The sequence below is a fragment of the Nelumbo lutea genome, chromosome 3 (genome assembly GCF_056320005.1).
Source record: "Nelumbo lutea isolate HS-2025 chromosome 3, American lotus-T2T, whole genome shotgun sequence".
Lineage (NCBI taxonomy): Eukaryota > Viridiplantae > Streptophyta > Magnoliopsida > Proteales > Nelumbonaceae > Nelumbo > Nelumbo lutea.
The window spans coordinates 54,477,154-54,494,549 of record NC_142686.1 but is presented as its reverse complement, the minus strand read 5'-3'; the positions used below and the strand labels follow the sequence as shown (position 1 = coordinate 54,494,549).

At 38.7% G+C, this 17,396-nt stretch overlaps 1 protein-coding gene across 3 annotated transcripts in view; it reads right to left on the bottom strand.

Annotated features, from left to right (window-relative positions):
- The window catches only part of LOC148865037 (glutathione gamma-glutamylcysteinyltransferase 1-like), an 80,004-nt gene that overhangs the window by 22,489 nt on the left and 40,119 nt on the right, over window positions 1-17,396 (bottom strand). For all 3 annotated transcript variants that reach the window (XM_088981378.1, XM_088981376.1, XM_088981379.1), the window contains exons 4-5: window positions 14,696-14,859; window positions 4,240-4,291 (exon numbers count right to left, since the gene is read on the bottom strand). In XM_088981378.1, the coding sequence (XP_088837504.1) occupies window positions 4,240-4,291; window positions 14,696-14,859 (216 nt within the window). The remainder of the gene's footprint in view (window positions 1-4,239; window positions 4,292-14,695; window positions 14,860-17,396) is intronic.

Sequence of the window (17,396 nt, the reverse complement as noted above, 5' to 3'; positions counted from 1 at the left end):
CTCTTAGTCACGTGTGAGATTCAATGGTGGGAGTTTCAAGTGCGATCCACCTGTAATTTCTCAGATTTCTTGACTTGAGTAGTGCCAATATACATTTTTTTTATCAACAATAAAGATTGATTTATTAAGGAAAAACATATGGGATTAGTATAAAAAGATGATCAAACTGTCATCCCCAAGAAACAAACCCAGAATTACAAAGAGGCCCAATATAGATGCTGCCTTGCAGATCCTCGTTTGGCTAAAGTATCTGCTAGCCCATTCACACTCCTTCCAGATTTTAGCAGCAGGTATATCAGCTCAAGTTCCATCTGCTAGATTTCTGGCAAAAGAACTCACTGAAAAAAGCCCATCTGCACTCCAGTTCCAGGTCCATGTGTCTTCTTCCAACAGATTCAGATTGATTGGACAGCAACTCAAACAGCTCAACCACTTGATCAATTTCCCAGTCTCGAAAGTGACTTCTGAAAGAAGGGCTCCAGGAGATGCTATTGTCTCTTACTTCACAGCAATCAGCCACCATTGCTTCCTGATTCTCTGAAAGTTGGAATAACTGGGGGAACAACTCTGCTAATGGCCTACTATTACACCAATTATCCTTCCAGAAATTCAGTCTTTGTCCATTTCCCAACTTTGGAGATAAGCCTCTACTGAGAAATGATTTTTCATAATTTTCTTCCATAGGGAGCACCCAAAAGAGGTGACATTAGTAGTTACCCAATCACCTCTGTCTGTGTCATATTTGGCTGCTAATAATTTCCTCCAGCAGCTCTCCCTTTCTTTTCCAAATCTCCAGATCCACTTCCCCAAGAGGGCCTAGTTAAAAATTTTCAATTTCCTGACCTCCAATCTTCATCTCTTTTGAAGCACAGACTTGACCCCAGCTGACCAAATGGATCTTCTTTTGCTCCTACCCATTCCATAAAACATCCCTCTATAACTTTTCCATTCTTTGAGCCACTTTTGTTAGAATTGGGAATAGAGAGAGAGATAGTAAGAGGGTAGGTTAGATAGGAACCTCTTAAGGAGAGTGATCCTACCACCCAAGGAAAGATATTTGGCTTTCCAAGAGGCCAGCTTCCTTTCTGATTGTTCAACCACAAGATCCCACACTAAAGAGGAAGTGCACTTAGCTCCCAGAGGAAGCCCTAGATATAACAGTAGGAAGATTGCAGAAAGCCAATCTGACAAGCTAGCACCTCTGCTTGAGCTTCTAAATTCTATATCCTTCCTACTGGAATTAATCTGCTTTTGGACCAGTTAACTCTCAAACCCGGCACTACTTCAAACCAACTCAGAACCCCTAAAATAACTCCCAACTGATCCACATCCACATTAATGAAGCAGAGAGTATCATTTTCAAATTGGAGCATTTGTACCTTCTCCCCCTGGACTGGACTCAAATCCATTCCACAGACCCCCTTCCCCTACTCGGTTAACAAAGGCAGCTAGGATGGAGAGAATGGCCAAGGGTTGGATAACTTGAAAATGGTGATTAAGCTTTTAGAAAGACTCAAATTTGAAGGTAAATTTGGAGAAAAGTGTGGTAGTGGAACAAAATGCAGAGAAGAAATAGACTTAATTGTTGAATCCATGGGGGGTGTTACAATATCACAGCCAATAAATTATTCATGTCTCCCTTTAGGTGCCAATCCTTGGTCTAATACGTTTTGGGAGCCATTGTTAAAAAGGATTGCTAAAAGGCTGGTAGTGTGGAGGAGAAATTATATCTCCTTGGATGAAAGGGTAACTCCTATAAAGGTGATGCTAGCTGATCTTCCAATTACTACATGTCGGTGTTTAGAATGCCTCAATTTATGGTGAAGAGAGTAGAAAAGGTAATGAGAGATTTCCTATGGGGCACGAGGGAGAGTAAAAGAAACCATCTAATAAAGTGGAAAAAGGTGTGCACTAGGAAGGAACTGGGTGGATTGGGGAATGGGAATGTAAATAAGAAGAATGTGACTTTGCCAAGGAAATGGCCATGGAGACTGCCAATTGTGAAAGAAAAATTGTGGCACAAGGTGGTGGTAAGAATTTATGGGCTGAATAAAAATTGATGGGATGTTGGACTCTCACTTAGAGCTACTCTTGCCACTCCTTCGAAATCTACTCATGGTATCCTTCCTATATTTTCTAATCTTGTAATATTGATGTTTGTTCTGGAGATAAATAAAATTTTGGGAGGATTTATGAGTAGGGAAGTAAACTCTGAAGGATCTTTTCTGCTCTACAAGAGACAAACAAGTTTGACATCTGGTCATTCAGACATTCTGCCCATCCAATTATGTGGTCCTTTCTCACTTCTTTGTAACTAGGTGCTAGGTGCATGACCATGCCATCAAGAGAAATTTCAGTCAAAAGACCTATGCAATACATTAATCAATCACAAAAATTTTGCATAAACACATATTGTCTTGTAATCTTTTGGAGTTTTCCATGTGCTGTGTACATCTCATGTACCTCCTTGTTATCTAATGGAAGTTTGTTACTCTTTCTCAAAAAAAAAGGTACAAAGTTTGACTAATAGCATGGCTGATGCTTTAGCCAAACAAGGGGTGGGGCAATAGTTTTGGGCTCAACTGTAAAGGGATAATACGGGCTTGGGAGTGGTTATTTTTTACCCTCCTTAAAGATCTCTTGTAATCTATGGACGTTATGTTCATAATTAATGCAAGTTGTAGTTACTTATCAAAAAAAAAAAAAAACATAGTCTTGTCCTGCATTTATGGGTGGCAATTTCTCACCCAACCCATTGAACCCACCCAACCCGCCCATTTACTTGAAGTTGGAAATGGGTTGATCACCCATTGGGTCAATATAAATGGGTTGGGTTGGGTCATGGATAACCATTGGGTTAACCACTAATGGTACAGGTGAGAATTCCTTAAGCCATTTTCCTTTAATTTTCTTCATTTGAGTGAAATAATTTATAATTAATGCATTAATTTTCTATTAGTTATTAACTAAAATTATTTTTTACTTGAACCAACATAGTTCACCCAAATTGACATAAATCCAAATCAACCCGACCCAAATCCGGACTGGTCCACCTCAGTTCAGCTTGGTTTGAATATGAACAAACCCGATCACCTCGGTTTGATCCGTTTGGGTCGATCGGCCGAATCCAAACCCAACCCGAATCCGGGCTGCATGGGTTGATTACCTTGACCCGGTGCGGACCGACTGGTTCAGACCCGAATCTTGCAAGACCCCATATAAACCGGTCTAACTCAACCCCGGCTTGTTACCTTGACTTGGTTCGGACTAGCCGACTACATCCAGAACCCTACGCAACCCAATATAGGTCGAACTAGTTTGGACTGCCCACATTGACCCGGTTCGGATCGGCTGGCTCAGTTACGAACCTTTTGCACAACCCGATATGGATTGTTCAAGTCAACTCGTCATATAGTGAACCTGTCTGATTTGGTCTAACCGGACTGATCGAATCCAAATGGTTCAACCACTCTTGATGTAATTAGCTCAAAGATAAATCCAGTTAGATAATTCAAGTCAGTCTGACCAATTTGAACCTAAGTGGTTCGGTCAAACCTGAAACCCGAAAATAATCAAATGGCTTCAAGTGATTAATTTCTTTTTATTCTCCTTGTAAAAAGGATATGCATATAATATGATTTGAACCTTCACCACTTGTGTAAACAATAGCTTCCATGACCACTAAGCTACGACCAACTTATTTGTGAAAAGGGAGTTAGTTTTTACTTTTAAGTACATAAATATAAGATTAATGGGTTTGGGTGGGTTGGATTGGGTCAAGGTGGGTTTGGGTTGAACCTAACCCATTTAATTTTATATAACTGGGTCATTAATGGGTTGCTGGGTTAGATGGGTTGGGTTCAAGCTCAACCCAAACCAAACCCAGCCCAACCTGCCCAATTGCCACCACTACCTGCATTGTCCACACAAGGATAAGAGAAGGTATCAGTATCAGTTTGGCAACCAGCATAACCCACTGTGGGAGTGGTTATTTTTTACCCTCCTTAAAGATCTCTTGTAATCTATGGGTGTTTATGTTCATAATTAATACAAGTTGTAGTTATAAAAAAACATATTGTCTTGTCCTACATTGCCCATATCCATACAAGGATAAGAGAAGGTGTCAGTATTAGTTTGGCAACCAGCATAAACCATTGTATACATGTTTAAGAGAGTTATTTATCCTTTTTTTCTCTTTACTTTTTCTTGGTGGGGGTGACTAGAATATTAGAACCATACCAGAGTATAAAGCAACGATGGTGCTCTGTGCAGCCTTGAAATGAGCATGAACCTGAGAAAAAATGAAAAATGTTAGGCATATAGGTAAGTGGAAGATCACTGGAAACATGAACAGTTGAGAATTATACCCATACTAAAATTAGAATTAACATATAATAAGTACAAAGCAGTGTCATAGCATAGCCAAACTTAAGTAGTGTTTAAGTTTATGTTTGTTAGTTACTAGCCTTAGTTATGGGCCCTTTTTGTTCTCTTTAATTAGTTCTTTAGTGTTGGCCGCCTCATTAAGGGCATCCTAGTAATTGTACTTAGTTTTAGAATTAAGTTAATAAAAGTTGATCAAGAGGGCTAGAGAGGAGAGATCAAACTCTTCTTTTCTCTCTTCCCTTCTCTTCTTCTTCCACAACCTATTGCTGAAACCTCTTTCTTCTTCTTTCTCCTCCTCTCTTCCTTTTTCTTTCTTGCATTTTCTGAATTACTACAGGTGTATTTCTCAACTCGAACATTTACAAAACACAGGTTTTCTAGCAGAGTCATTTGGAGAAGAGTCTAAACAACCCATGGACTTTTTATTTATCAAAGGTAAAGTGTAGTTGATTTTTTTTTTTTTTGATAAATGAGTCATATTTTATTCAAAGGAAAAAATATGATGTTACAATACAGACTGCCCGAGGAGAGGCACAAGCTGGTACCTCTCCTCAACAACAACAATGTACTACATCAGACTCGGAAATTAAAGTTTACAGAGCTGCCCAGAATAAATGTTCCCTTTTTCTTAGCTAACCCATCCGCTATGGTATTAGCTGTTCTACCCACCCACTGAGAATTAACAGTCATGTTCCTTGAAAACCAATTAACTTTCCTCATAATGTCCCTGTAGTACCAAATAACTGAATTTGGATTTTTTAACCAACTCACAACTTTGGAGTCTCCTTCAATAAGCAAATTCTGAACTCCTAACTGATCTGCAATCTGAATACCTTGTACCGCCACTAGAAGCTCAGCTCTAATAGTCTCCTATACCCAAGGAGCCTGAGAATAAAGCTAAGATATTGCTGTCTTTATCTCTCAGCACTCCTCCTATCCCTGAAGGACCTGGATTTCCTTGGCTGCTACCATCAAAATTCAGCTTTGTCCAGCCTTCAGAAGGAGGCACCCACACAGCTGGTACCCTGTTCTTCCTAGTACTGCTACTAGCCACAACTATCCAATTCCTCCAAATGTCATCAAAGGAGTATATTTTAAAGGAATCCAATGACCTCACCCAATGGATTGCCCTAGTCAAAATACAATCCTTTACAGTCTGAATATTTCTCTCATTCTCTTGGAAAATCCTCACATTTCTTTCTTCCCAAATTGTCAACAGAGCAGAAGCTCTAATGCACCTCCACATTGTTTTACCATTTTTTGTGGGCCACACAAAGAAGGAAGGGTCAAAGAGATGATCTACAGTTGTAGTCAAATTCCACCTACACCCAAACAAGGCAAAGATCCAACCCCAAATAGCATCAGAAAAAGAAGTTAAAAGTGACAGCAATCCTCACCATTAGCCCTGCAAAGTACACACCAGTTAGGAGACAAACACATGGAAGGCCTTCTCTTCTGCAATAAGTCTGAAGTGTTGATTTTCCTATAGAACACCTCCCAGCAGAAAATAATGATTTTAGGAGGTACAGGTCTAGACCAGATCTCCTTAGCTGGAAAACCCAATTGTCCCAAGGAAGAGCAAAGGGACATAAAGAAGGACACACACGTGAAATAACCTTTTGGATTAGGGGACCAAAGTCTCACATCAGATCTGAGAGGGTCCAGAAAAAAACTTTCAAGTAGTGACAAAAGGTCTGAAACACAAGAGAGTTCATGATCCCTCAAGCCCCTACGAAACCCAAAGTCCCAATTCAGAGAGGAAGGAGAAAGAGATGTTGGAAGAAAGTGTGAGATTGCTTTATTCTTGTAGCAAGGGAATAAAGAGAAGGGAAACTATCCTTAAGGGCAGAATTGCCCACCCAGATGTCTTCCCAAAATAAAACAGAAGTACCAGAATTGACATCATACCTGATAAAGTGGAGGAAAAACGGGAGGATACTCTGAATTGCTTCCGAAGGAGTTGCCAACGTGGCTTGACGCGATACACCAGCATCCCATCCATTTCCCGAACTGCCATGTATACTATCTATAACCTCATGCCACAGCCTCTCCTGTTCTAAGGGCCACCTCCACAACCATTTACCTAAGAGAGCTTTATTCTTCAAAACTAAGTTCCCTAGTCCCAGCCCACCCTCCTCTTTCCTTCTACACACTATTTCCCAGTTTATTAGATGACCCTTTTTTTCCTCCCCTGGCTCCCAAAGAAAATTTCTCATTAATCTCTCCAACTTCTTGGCCTCCCTAACAGGAAACTCGAACATAGAGAAGTAATATATCAGTAGATTTGCTAAGGAAGCTTTCAGTAAAGTTACTCTACCCCCTAAAGAAATATAGTTCCTTTTCCACGAAGCTAACCTTTTCTCAAACTTTTCCAAAACCGGGGCCCAAAAGGTGCTCTCCTTAGGGTTGGCTCCAAGTGGTAGACCTAAATATTGTAAGAGCCAAGAGGAAATGGGACAACCTAGAAACTTAGCCACAGACTCAATAGCCCTCTCATCCAAATTCACACCCACCACGCAACTCTTATCCATGTTTATTTTCAGATTTGATACTCTCTCAAAGTACTTTATCAGAGACTTAAGGTTCCTTACTATTCTCCTATCATCACCCCCTTCACAAAAGATTATTAGGTCATCAGCAAACTGTAAGTGGGTCACCTTGATTCTGTTCCTTCATATCTTCCAACCCCTCACTACTCCTTCCATGTCTGCCTTAGAGATCAAACCGTTGAAAACATCTGCGACTAGGGTGAAAAGGAAAGGGGAAAGGGGGTCACCTTGCCTTAATCCTCTAAAAGATGGGAAAAAATCCTTGACTACCCCATTAACCAAGACCGGAAAATGGCAAGAACTTATGCAGCCCTTTATCCAATTACACCATCTAACTCCACAACACCCTAGGACCTCTAATAAAAAACTCCAATTCACAAAATCATAGGCCTTTTTCTAAATCCAGCTTACAAACAAAACCTTGATTTCCAGACTTTCTCATATCCTCCACACACTCATTAGCTATTAGGATCTGATTTGTTATTTGTCTCCCTTGCACAAATGCTCCTTGGGCTTGACTAATGATGGAGGGTAGCACTACTTTAATCCTCAAAGATAGCACTTTAGCCAGGATTTTGTAAGTGCTGGTCACCAAGCTGATTGGCCTAAAATCTTTAGGATTTTTTACTTCTTTCTTCTTAGGGATTAGAGCTATGAAAGTAGCATTAAATCCAGGACTTAATTTGTTATTGTCCTCAAATTCCTTAAACACAGCACAAAGGTCTTCTCTTACCAAATTCCAACAGTCCTAATAAAAAGCCATGGTGAAGCCATCTGGCCCAGGAGCTTTGGATCTGTCCATTGAAAACACTGCTTGCCTAATTTCCTCTTCTTCAAAACTTCTCTCTAACCAGATTGCTTGCTCTTCAGACAGCCTGGGCCAATCTAGACCTTCCAGCCTTAGTCTATTATTCAATGGCTTCCCTACAATTGATTTAAAGTGATCCACCAACACTTTGGCTATCTCATCTTGGTTTGTTACTTCCTCTCCATCCACTTCTAATTTGGCCATACAGTTTTTTCTTCTCCTCCCATTAGCCAACGCATGGAAAAATTCTGTATTGCCGTCCCCTTCTTTGATCCATTTATGTCTTGACTTTTGCCTCCAGGAAATCTCCTCTCTAAGAAGAACTTCTTCCAATTCCTTTTTTAAGATTCTTCTCAAATTCCTTTCTTGCTCATACATGATTCGTTGGGATTCTTTGGAATCTAGATCATCAATCCTAGACAACAAATTATTCTTTTGATCCTCTATCCTTCCAAAATGCTCCCGATTCCACTTAACCCCTCTCAAGTCTTCATTCCACCATTCACCCACCAATTGTTCAAAGTCCGAATGAGTCAGCCACATATTCTCAAATTTAAAGGGTTGTGGTCCAAAGCCTAGAGTTTCTTGACCTAAAAGGATAGGGCAGTGATCAAACGTAACTCTAGGAAGAGTTCTAGCCACCAAATTCCTCCAATGATCCTCCCACTCTACAATAAAAAGGAACTTATCAAGTTTGGAGCACAGGGGGTTTTCTTGGAAATTAGACCATGTAAAATTAGCTTGTAGAAGGGGTAATTCCTTTAGACCATAGGTGTTAATTAAGTAACTGAAATTTCTCATGCTTGTAGTAATCGTTCTTTGGGGATTATTTGATTTATTACAAAACCTGATTACATTGGAATCCCCCCCAAGCACCACGGGCCATCCCACAAGCCTTGTATTCCATACAACTCCTCCCACATTTCCTTCCTTTCTCTATAACTATTTGACCAGTAGACATTAGTTAACACCCAAGTGAATCCGTCTTCTACATTTCTGAATTTTAAAGACACAGAGAATCTCCCTATAAGTTCTTCCACTGATTATACAACATCCACCCTTCACAAGGTAACTATCCCTCCCGAGGCTCCCCAAGAAGGAGCTAAAGTCCAGGAAACTCCTCTTTATTTCCACACACTTCTGACCCATCTTCTATCAAAATCTGCCAACTTGGTTTCCTGTAACATGACTATATCAGGTTTCTCTCTTCTCAGCAAGTCTTTAATTTCCCTTCTTTTTCTTGCACTCCCTAACCCTCTCACATTCCAACTAATGATTTTCATTGTAAGACTCCTTCCTGACACCCCTTACTAACCCGGTTCCATCTCACAAAGAACCCTTCCTTCTCTCTCCCCTTCCACTAAACTCGATATCACCCTCTATATCTGAGATTAGCCTCTCCACTTCTGATCTCTTTTTCTTTTTCCTTTGCACATCCCCCTGTCTTTTTAGCTGACCCACTGACTTCACCCACCTCCCCCCCAACCTAGAGCTTCTGTAACACTCCTTGTTTTGAGGATTTGCTTCATGTTCCCCGCCATCTAATCCCTCCTCCTTTGCTTTACATTCCTCCAATAATGCACAGATCTGCTCACATATTCTTTCTAACGCTTCCTCCCCTCCTAATAATTCCTCTCGGGACGCTGGAGTATCTGTTTCAACCACAGGAAGAGCATCAGTAACTAAAACCGAATGAACAAAAGTACCTACGTTGTTGGGGGCCAGGTGATCATCTTCCAAGGGAGAGGGACCAGCATAGGGAAGCAAGTCTAATCCTGTTTCCTGTGGTCTGATCTGCAATAGGAGGTTTTTCGTAGGAGATCAACACCTTGTCACCTTCCACTGCTGTCTGGCTTCAAGAGATACATTACAGACCATTCCGGTAGTCTTTCCTTTCCAAACCAAAAAACTGTTCTTCCTGGGATAAAGGGCTGATCTCCCTTGCAAGTATAGACATAACGTGAGTCCCAGCCGTAGTAGCCTTCTGTCGTTCCATCGTAAACTTCAGGTCTCCCTCAACTTTGAGAACCAGCTCCCTCCTCCTCCTGAAATAATACTTCCGTTCCGAAGTTGTCTTCCCCAGTGATGTCCTTCGATCTGCATAGGTCGATGCTACCCAGGCTCACAGAATCGTCTAATTCTGAATCGCTAAAGTCTTCATTCTCAGAGAAGTCCTTCCTTCTTTCCTCTAGATCACTTCGTCTAACACATCTTGGGTTACGCTTTTCTGGTGACGGTTCTTTTAATCTTGTCGTCGCAATCCACTTTTTTTAACCTCCAACATGCGTAGAGGTCAAACTTCCTACTACTCAGTCTGTTGAACTCAAAGAGGAAGAAGATAGATGGTAATAATCATCTATCGAAGGCACACCCTTAGTCACGTGCCTCTTTAAAAATCTCTTTTTAGGTTGGGCCCCTGAAATGGTCTCCTTGTGTCCACCTGACCCACCTTATATGGGCTTGAAGTTTGCGGCCCATTGAAGACTTCCGCCCCTGATCTTTCATATGGGCCTCCTTTAGAAAGCCTAGTACCCACCACCCCCGGTTTAGCCAGCACAATTTTTAAAATTCTGGGCCCCCCAAATCTAGAAGACCAGAAAGGGTTAGGAAAATATGCTGAAGTGTAGTTGATTTAATCACAAGGTCCTTTGTACAATGAGAAGCTTTGCAAAAAAAACTATCGAGAAGGACCTCAAAAAAAGGTCATCCTCAAAAAAGTACAATCAGATGTATCATCTTTAAAATCTGTATGAATAGACAACCAACTCCTAACAAACCCTGTTGCCATATTGATGACGTTGGCTTCAGAGAAGGCTTTGTGATAAAAAATCCTACTGTTCCTTTCCAGCCACACAGCCCAAAGAAATGCCAAATGAATGGAGGACTAGCAGACTCTTCCTTTCTTTTTCATCCGGGGTATGTGCCATGCCTCCAAGCAAACTTTCATTAAGGCAAGCATGCACCAACTTAACTTCAAGGTCTTCAAAAAGTAGCCCCAAATTTTGGGGCCAAACTTGCAGTGTAAAAACAGATGATTAACTGATTCCATCTCAACACTTCAAAGGCTGCATCTCAGGTCATTACAGTTAAAGCCTCTTTTCAGCAACATATCTTTTGAAGGAATTTCTCTAAAGCTGCAACCCAGACAAAAAACTTGACTTTTGAGGGTGCCACTGTCCCCCAAATGGCCCAGCTAGGAAAAGGGGCTCCATTCTCTCCTAAAAAGCTGTAAAAGGATTTGACCAGGAATTCTACTGACTTGTTCCACTTCCACACTCTTGTATCCTGAGTTTGTAAATTTAAAACCTACTTTTGGAGGAGAGCTAAAAGATTTCCTACCTGATGAATCTCCCCAATCATTAACATTCCTTCTAAAAGGAGTCCAGCAAATGCTATTATCCCTCCGCACAAAAGAGTCAGCTACCAGCACCTCTTTATCACTTGCCAAATTGAACAGAGTAGGGAACTACTCCTTGAGAGTGCTCTCCCCTGTCCAAGGATCTAACCAGAATCTGATCCTTCTGCTATATCCTATTTTAAATTTGATGCAACTTCTGAAAAGGGTGGAAGCCCTACAAATTCCTTTCCACAAGCTGCACCCATATGTCGAAGGGGGAGAAGAACCACTGTCCCAACCATTATTGTCTAGCCCATATTTCTCAGTTATTACCTTCCTTCATAGGTTATCTGGCTCAGTAACAAACCTCCAATACCAACTACCTAATAAGGCTAGGTTAAAGGACTTTAATTTCCTTATCCTTAGACCCCCTTGTGATTGGGGTTTGCAGATCTGCCCCCCAATTCACAAGGTGATACTTGTGAGAGTCTTTCCAACCCAGCCAAAGAAAATCTCTCATTTTTTCCAACTTTTCCAATACCTCCGAGGGTATAGGAAAGAGAGCCATAAAATAAGTTGGCAGGCTTGCTAAAACACTTTTAATAAGAGTCGTGTTCCCACCTTTTGAGAGATACCTTGCTTTCCAAGAGGCCAGTTTTTAATCCATCCTCTCTAAGATTGGATTCCAGATGGCTTTGGATGTACATTTGGCACCTAGTGGCAGCCCCAAGAACTTTTGATATTTTTAAGGGCCAAAAAGTGCCGTATTTGATTTCTTTCTCCATCTGTTATTCATGGGCAAACATTTTAAGTTCAAAGAACCTACCAGGTTCCTAAAAAAAAGCTGTTATCCGAACAACTTTTGGAACAAAAAACATGAACTTAGTCAATGAAAACCCCAATGCATCTAGTGTGATGTTGACTGGAGAAGTTAACACATGTTCCTCTATCTGATGGCCAATAAGGATTTGCCACATTGTCCCACAACATCACAGAAATATGGTATGTTTTGCAGAAAAGAAGTTTCATCAACCCTATTTGAATATATTCTTCCCATGTATTTACAATTTTTAACCTTGAAAGAGGACAGAATAAGGGTAAAGTGCTAAACATGCCTTCATAATTGAATGAAATGTCACTCATCAAAAAAGAACTCAATGAAATATCATAATACAGAAGAGTCCCCAAATGGGTTACAAAAAAGATGGCAGGAAGCAAATGATAACCAAGACCACTTCCAATCAAATTTAAAGAAACACTTAGACTACTAGAGTGAAATGCTACAGACTTCTCAAGTGGATTGTCTAGAACGTAGCTTCCATTAGCCTCACAACCACTTCCAATCATAGTGACACCTAGGCGACAAAATGAGCTTAGTGGGGACACCTAGCCTAAACATCATGACTTGGATCAAAATAGGCCCCATCTAAGTGACTAGGCAGATGCCCTGCTTCCCAGGTGATAAGGTGATTTCCGGAGAACAAAACACACATACACACACATAAGGATACATGTTATTAATATGGTTGCATGTTTGTTAATACATCCTATCATATAACACTGTCTTATATCCAGAGTTTGAAGCATCATTAACATCCTACTTTTTTCACCTTGAATAAGAGAATATGCCAGAGGTGGTGGTGGGCTGGCTAAAAGACCCAGATTCAGTGATGTGGTGCTATCAAGACGAAATTAAGAAATTCAGATGGTTAACACAGCAGATGAGCTTGATTAAACAATGTCTGGGTGGGAAGCTAATGCTATGGCTGATTCATTGTATAAACAAGGGGTAACTAGGGATCAATTGTAATTCTTGTGCTGTTTTTTCTTTATTAGTGATGCTGCATCTTGTGCCTCATCAGGGAAGCTTGTAACAGTTAAATATCTTTACTGATTTAATGAAATATTAGAATTTTTACTTATCAAAAAAAAAAGGAGAATGTCAGAGGAAGACTAGTAACCAAATGACTCAAATATGATGTCATGTAAAATTACACTCAAAATTTAGACCAATAAGGTATCCAAACACCTGATTCTTCTCAGCTGGATTCTTATATTACTTGGGAATCATTAACGTCTGTCCACCCCATCACCTCATAGTGATCAATTTCCTCCCACAAAGCCTATGGAGAAAGCAATAACAGGGATACGGACTCCACCTGCCATATATTACTAACTTCCCTTCTTGACTGATAGACCCCTCACGATGTTTTGCACTTGGGAGTAGGCTTCAGCCATCCTATCCTAAACCTCCTTCATTATAGAGAAGAAATATATAACTCCTAGCAATTTATGGCTGCATAAAAACAAATTAACCATAATATCACCTCACCATTAAAGTTTATTGTTCCCATTTAGAATATAATTCTTCTAACTTAGGTCGGTTCTCCTTTCCAGTGAGGCAACCTAGCTTTTGATCTACCACCCACATAAAACCCAGTTGATTGAGACCATTACAAAAGAAATATTGTCATTAAGCTAAACTAAAATAATCTGGATATTAAGCCTGCTACTGTAGCCCATTGAAAGTTCCAGAGTCCAGACCTGCCCCTTACTCTATTCAGCGATAAACAAAAATCAGCAAGTATCCACCCACTGACAAAAGGCAACTTAACATCAGAATTCTCTCAAACTGTAGACCTATATAAAGTCTAGAGGAGGCAAATAATAGGTTGAACCCATATTAACAGATAAGCAACAAAATAGGACCAATGCAAACATCCAAAGAACATTATCTCAGGCCAACATAGAGACCATGGAATACCAGAACCTCAACTACCAGATCAGCACCACCAGAAATAAAACAAAAAAAGGATGACCTATAAGAAGTTGTTACTTTCCAAGCACTAAAAACAACTCCAAACTATATGAAACTTGCTCCTATGCTTGTATAAAAGGCAGATAAACCAGAAATTTCAAGCTCCAAGGACTCAAAGCTTACACAGATCAAGCACCAATCTGACTTATCAAAACCTCAAAACTGAACTTTTCCAAATATCAAATCAATTGAAATCTGCTACTCCTTAAATTAACACACCAGGAGAATCTAGGGCTTTTCATCAAAACTAGCAACCTGACCACAAGACCATATGCCTGCTAATACCATTCTATGACCTGCTGATGTCAGTAGGTTCTTCCATTCACTCAATCAGCAACAGTAGAAGAATAATCCTCCTCTAATACCAAACTGTAGGATTGAGAAAGTGAGAAAGGAAGAGAAGGTAAGGAGGAGGAAAGTTCAAAAAAGCATATGGCTCTCAGTCCATAGCTACTTTTTATAGAACCAATTGGACAAAAATACCCTCCTAAGGTACAACATACTAAACAAGAAAAGCAATGCTTGAAATTGTTGAGCAAAAAGGTGATGTTTATTGGCATGGTAGTGATCTAGTACTAAAAGCACTAGTTTTAATTGTCAACTGTCAAACCTCTATTTTTTTTACTTTCTATGGTCGTATATGTGTGAAGATTAATGTTCATTACTTACAAAAAAAAGGCATCACTAGGTTGTCAATAGGAAATATAATATTGCCCGTGTACAGTAGATAATTTCCGGTAGGCACAATAGTATATCTGATCTGATAAAATACTGAGATTCAGTTACAAGGAGAGCACCCTCTATAGTGTCCTGTTGTCTCATCAACAGTATTCATGGCTTCCCAAAGAATCGGAAGTGGAACCCAATGTGGAGGATACTTAAAACGTGCAACATCTAGAATCAGAACCATATCCCTTCCGGCATGATAACCACCAATAGGCGAAAAGTGGCCACTCCCAGTCTGCACAAAAGAGTGAGACAGTTTGATCTACGAGAAATAATATGGCCACAAATGAAAGCCATTTAAAATTGCACAAGACAAAACAATGCATTGATGATAAAATAAAAAATCAGATATATGTACTGTAATCCATAATTAGTTATAACAGACGTTTCTGATAATATTCCATTTATAAACTTAACATCTAGGCACAACCGCACAACTTCCAGTATCCCACAAAAAGGCCTGACAGTAATAAATAGTCCAATCATCAAATGCCAAAGTGGTGATCAAACTTATAGTTGACTGAAAGATCCAAATAAAAATGCCAACATGCTGAAAAAGAATTTCAACATAAACCTAGATACAAGATTAATAGAAAAGGAGGGAAAAGTCTAATGGCACATATCACAAAGATGATTTCAGTTATCTGTATTGGTAGCAGCAGCTAGTCAACTTCCAAACACATCCACAACTCAGCCAACCAGCCTGACCCCTACAATACCCAGATCTAAACATATTGGTTCTTTTTATTCTTCATGAGTAATGAATTCCATCAATGAACTCATTTTCTTTTATCAGTAACAATCAAAAAATTTATTAAAGATATAAAACCATGGTTTCAAATGTCGCTAATGTCGCCCGACATATGTCGATGTCAAGGCTCACCGACATGAAAATGGATAGTAATATAAAAGTTGCATTATTTTGGTCGACATTTCCTATATTTTGGAAATGTCGACCAAATCGGTCCAAATAACCAAAAAAAAAGACAGTTTTTCCTATTATGTCAACAGGATGTCGACTAATATACATTAATAATATAATATATTAGTATATTATGTTAACATAAATTATTCCATTAATAATTTTTATTTAATATTTCAAATAAAATATTTACAAAAAAGAATTAACAAAATATAAAAACAAAAGAATAAATTAATTACTTTATGATATAAAACATAAAATATTTTTCAACTAATAAAATATTAACTAGTTAGTATTTTTTAAAATATTTATTAAAATCAGAAAATGTTTATTAAATTTTACAATAAATCATATTCTACATTTACTATAAAAAATCAGAATAAATTTATTAAATTTTATACTAAATCATAATTTATTATAAACTTCGTATTAAAAATCATAATAAATTGACTAAGTTTTATAAGAAATCAAAATTTATCATAATCTTAATACTACAAAAAGGAGAATCAGTTTATTAAATTTATAATAAAACACAATGTATTATAACTTTAATATTTAAAAAATCAGAATAAATGTATTTCTATTTACTAGTGTGAAAAAAATATATTAGAATTTATAATAAATCAGAATAAAAAATAAGAAAAGAAAATATCAGATAACCTTGTAAAAACATCAAATGCAATAAATCAGTAAATCATCATTTACTAATTTGTTATTAAGCTTAGTTTCTTAGCTTTATATAATGGTTGGGAATAAGATAATAGTCTAGAAATATGTATTAATGCTTCTTTTATCATTTTACAAAATATCATTGCATATTTCCACATATTTCATAATATTTCCACAATGTCTCTAATTTTTACAATATTTCCCCTCGACATTTCCAACATATGTCCTATATTTTGGTAAGTGACATTTCCATCGACATTGACATTTTAAACCTTGTATAAAACAGAATATACAAATGTACAAGAGAAGGTAGACTAGCATGTGTTATCTACTCTATTATCTCTTACATTAGGTTCACCTCGGCACCCACTTCTATCAATGAAGACTTAGGACACACTAAGGGGCCATTTGATAATAGTTGAAAATGCAGAATATGTAATAGTGTTCATCATCTTACAAAACCACTCTACAGATAACCTTGCTAAGTTCACCCAAAATGAAATGTGTAAGAAAAAGAACTGAAGTCTTTGTTCCATGCAGATATTTATTCATGTGGGGTGGAATTGGGGAAGGAAGAAATATCATTTAGTGAAGTGGAATTGGATTTGTACTTTGTAGACCAAAAAGTGTGGGGAGATAAGATTTAAGAAGAATTAGAATTATAAACAAGCACTTTCCAGAAAATAGCTTTGGAGGTTTAGTTTGGAAAGAGAGACATTATGGAAAATAGTGGTAGCATGTAACTTGAAGTGGTCAGCTACTCAGATTTTAGTGGGGTCATAGAGAAGTGTACTTCATTGAAGATGTATGTATGGATGGAGATTGTGCATTTAAAACTTTTTTTTGTGGGATTTACAAAATTCAAGGTGGGCAAGCAAAATTCAAGGTGGGCAAGGGGTCCAGGGTGAGATTTTGGGAGGACGATTGATGTGAGATTGGCAAGCTGTGTGAGTTATGTCTAAGATCACACAGCAGAATGGAATGCTATGGACCTATCGTATTTGGAACACAAAAAGCTTTCGAAATAGGGTCAATAAACTGATGGTTGAAGGATATTCAAAAGTAGTCATCAGTTGGCTGAAACAGTCTGCAAAAGCCCCATGGTACTTTCAATATGAGATCAAAAAGGTCAGAAGACTGTCAAGAAACATGCAGGTGGATTTCCATTGGGTACCAAGGTC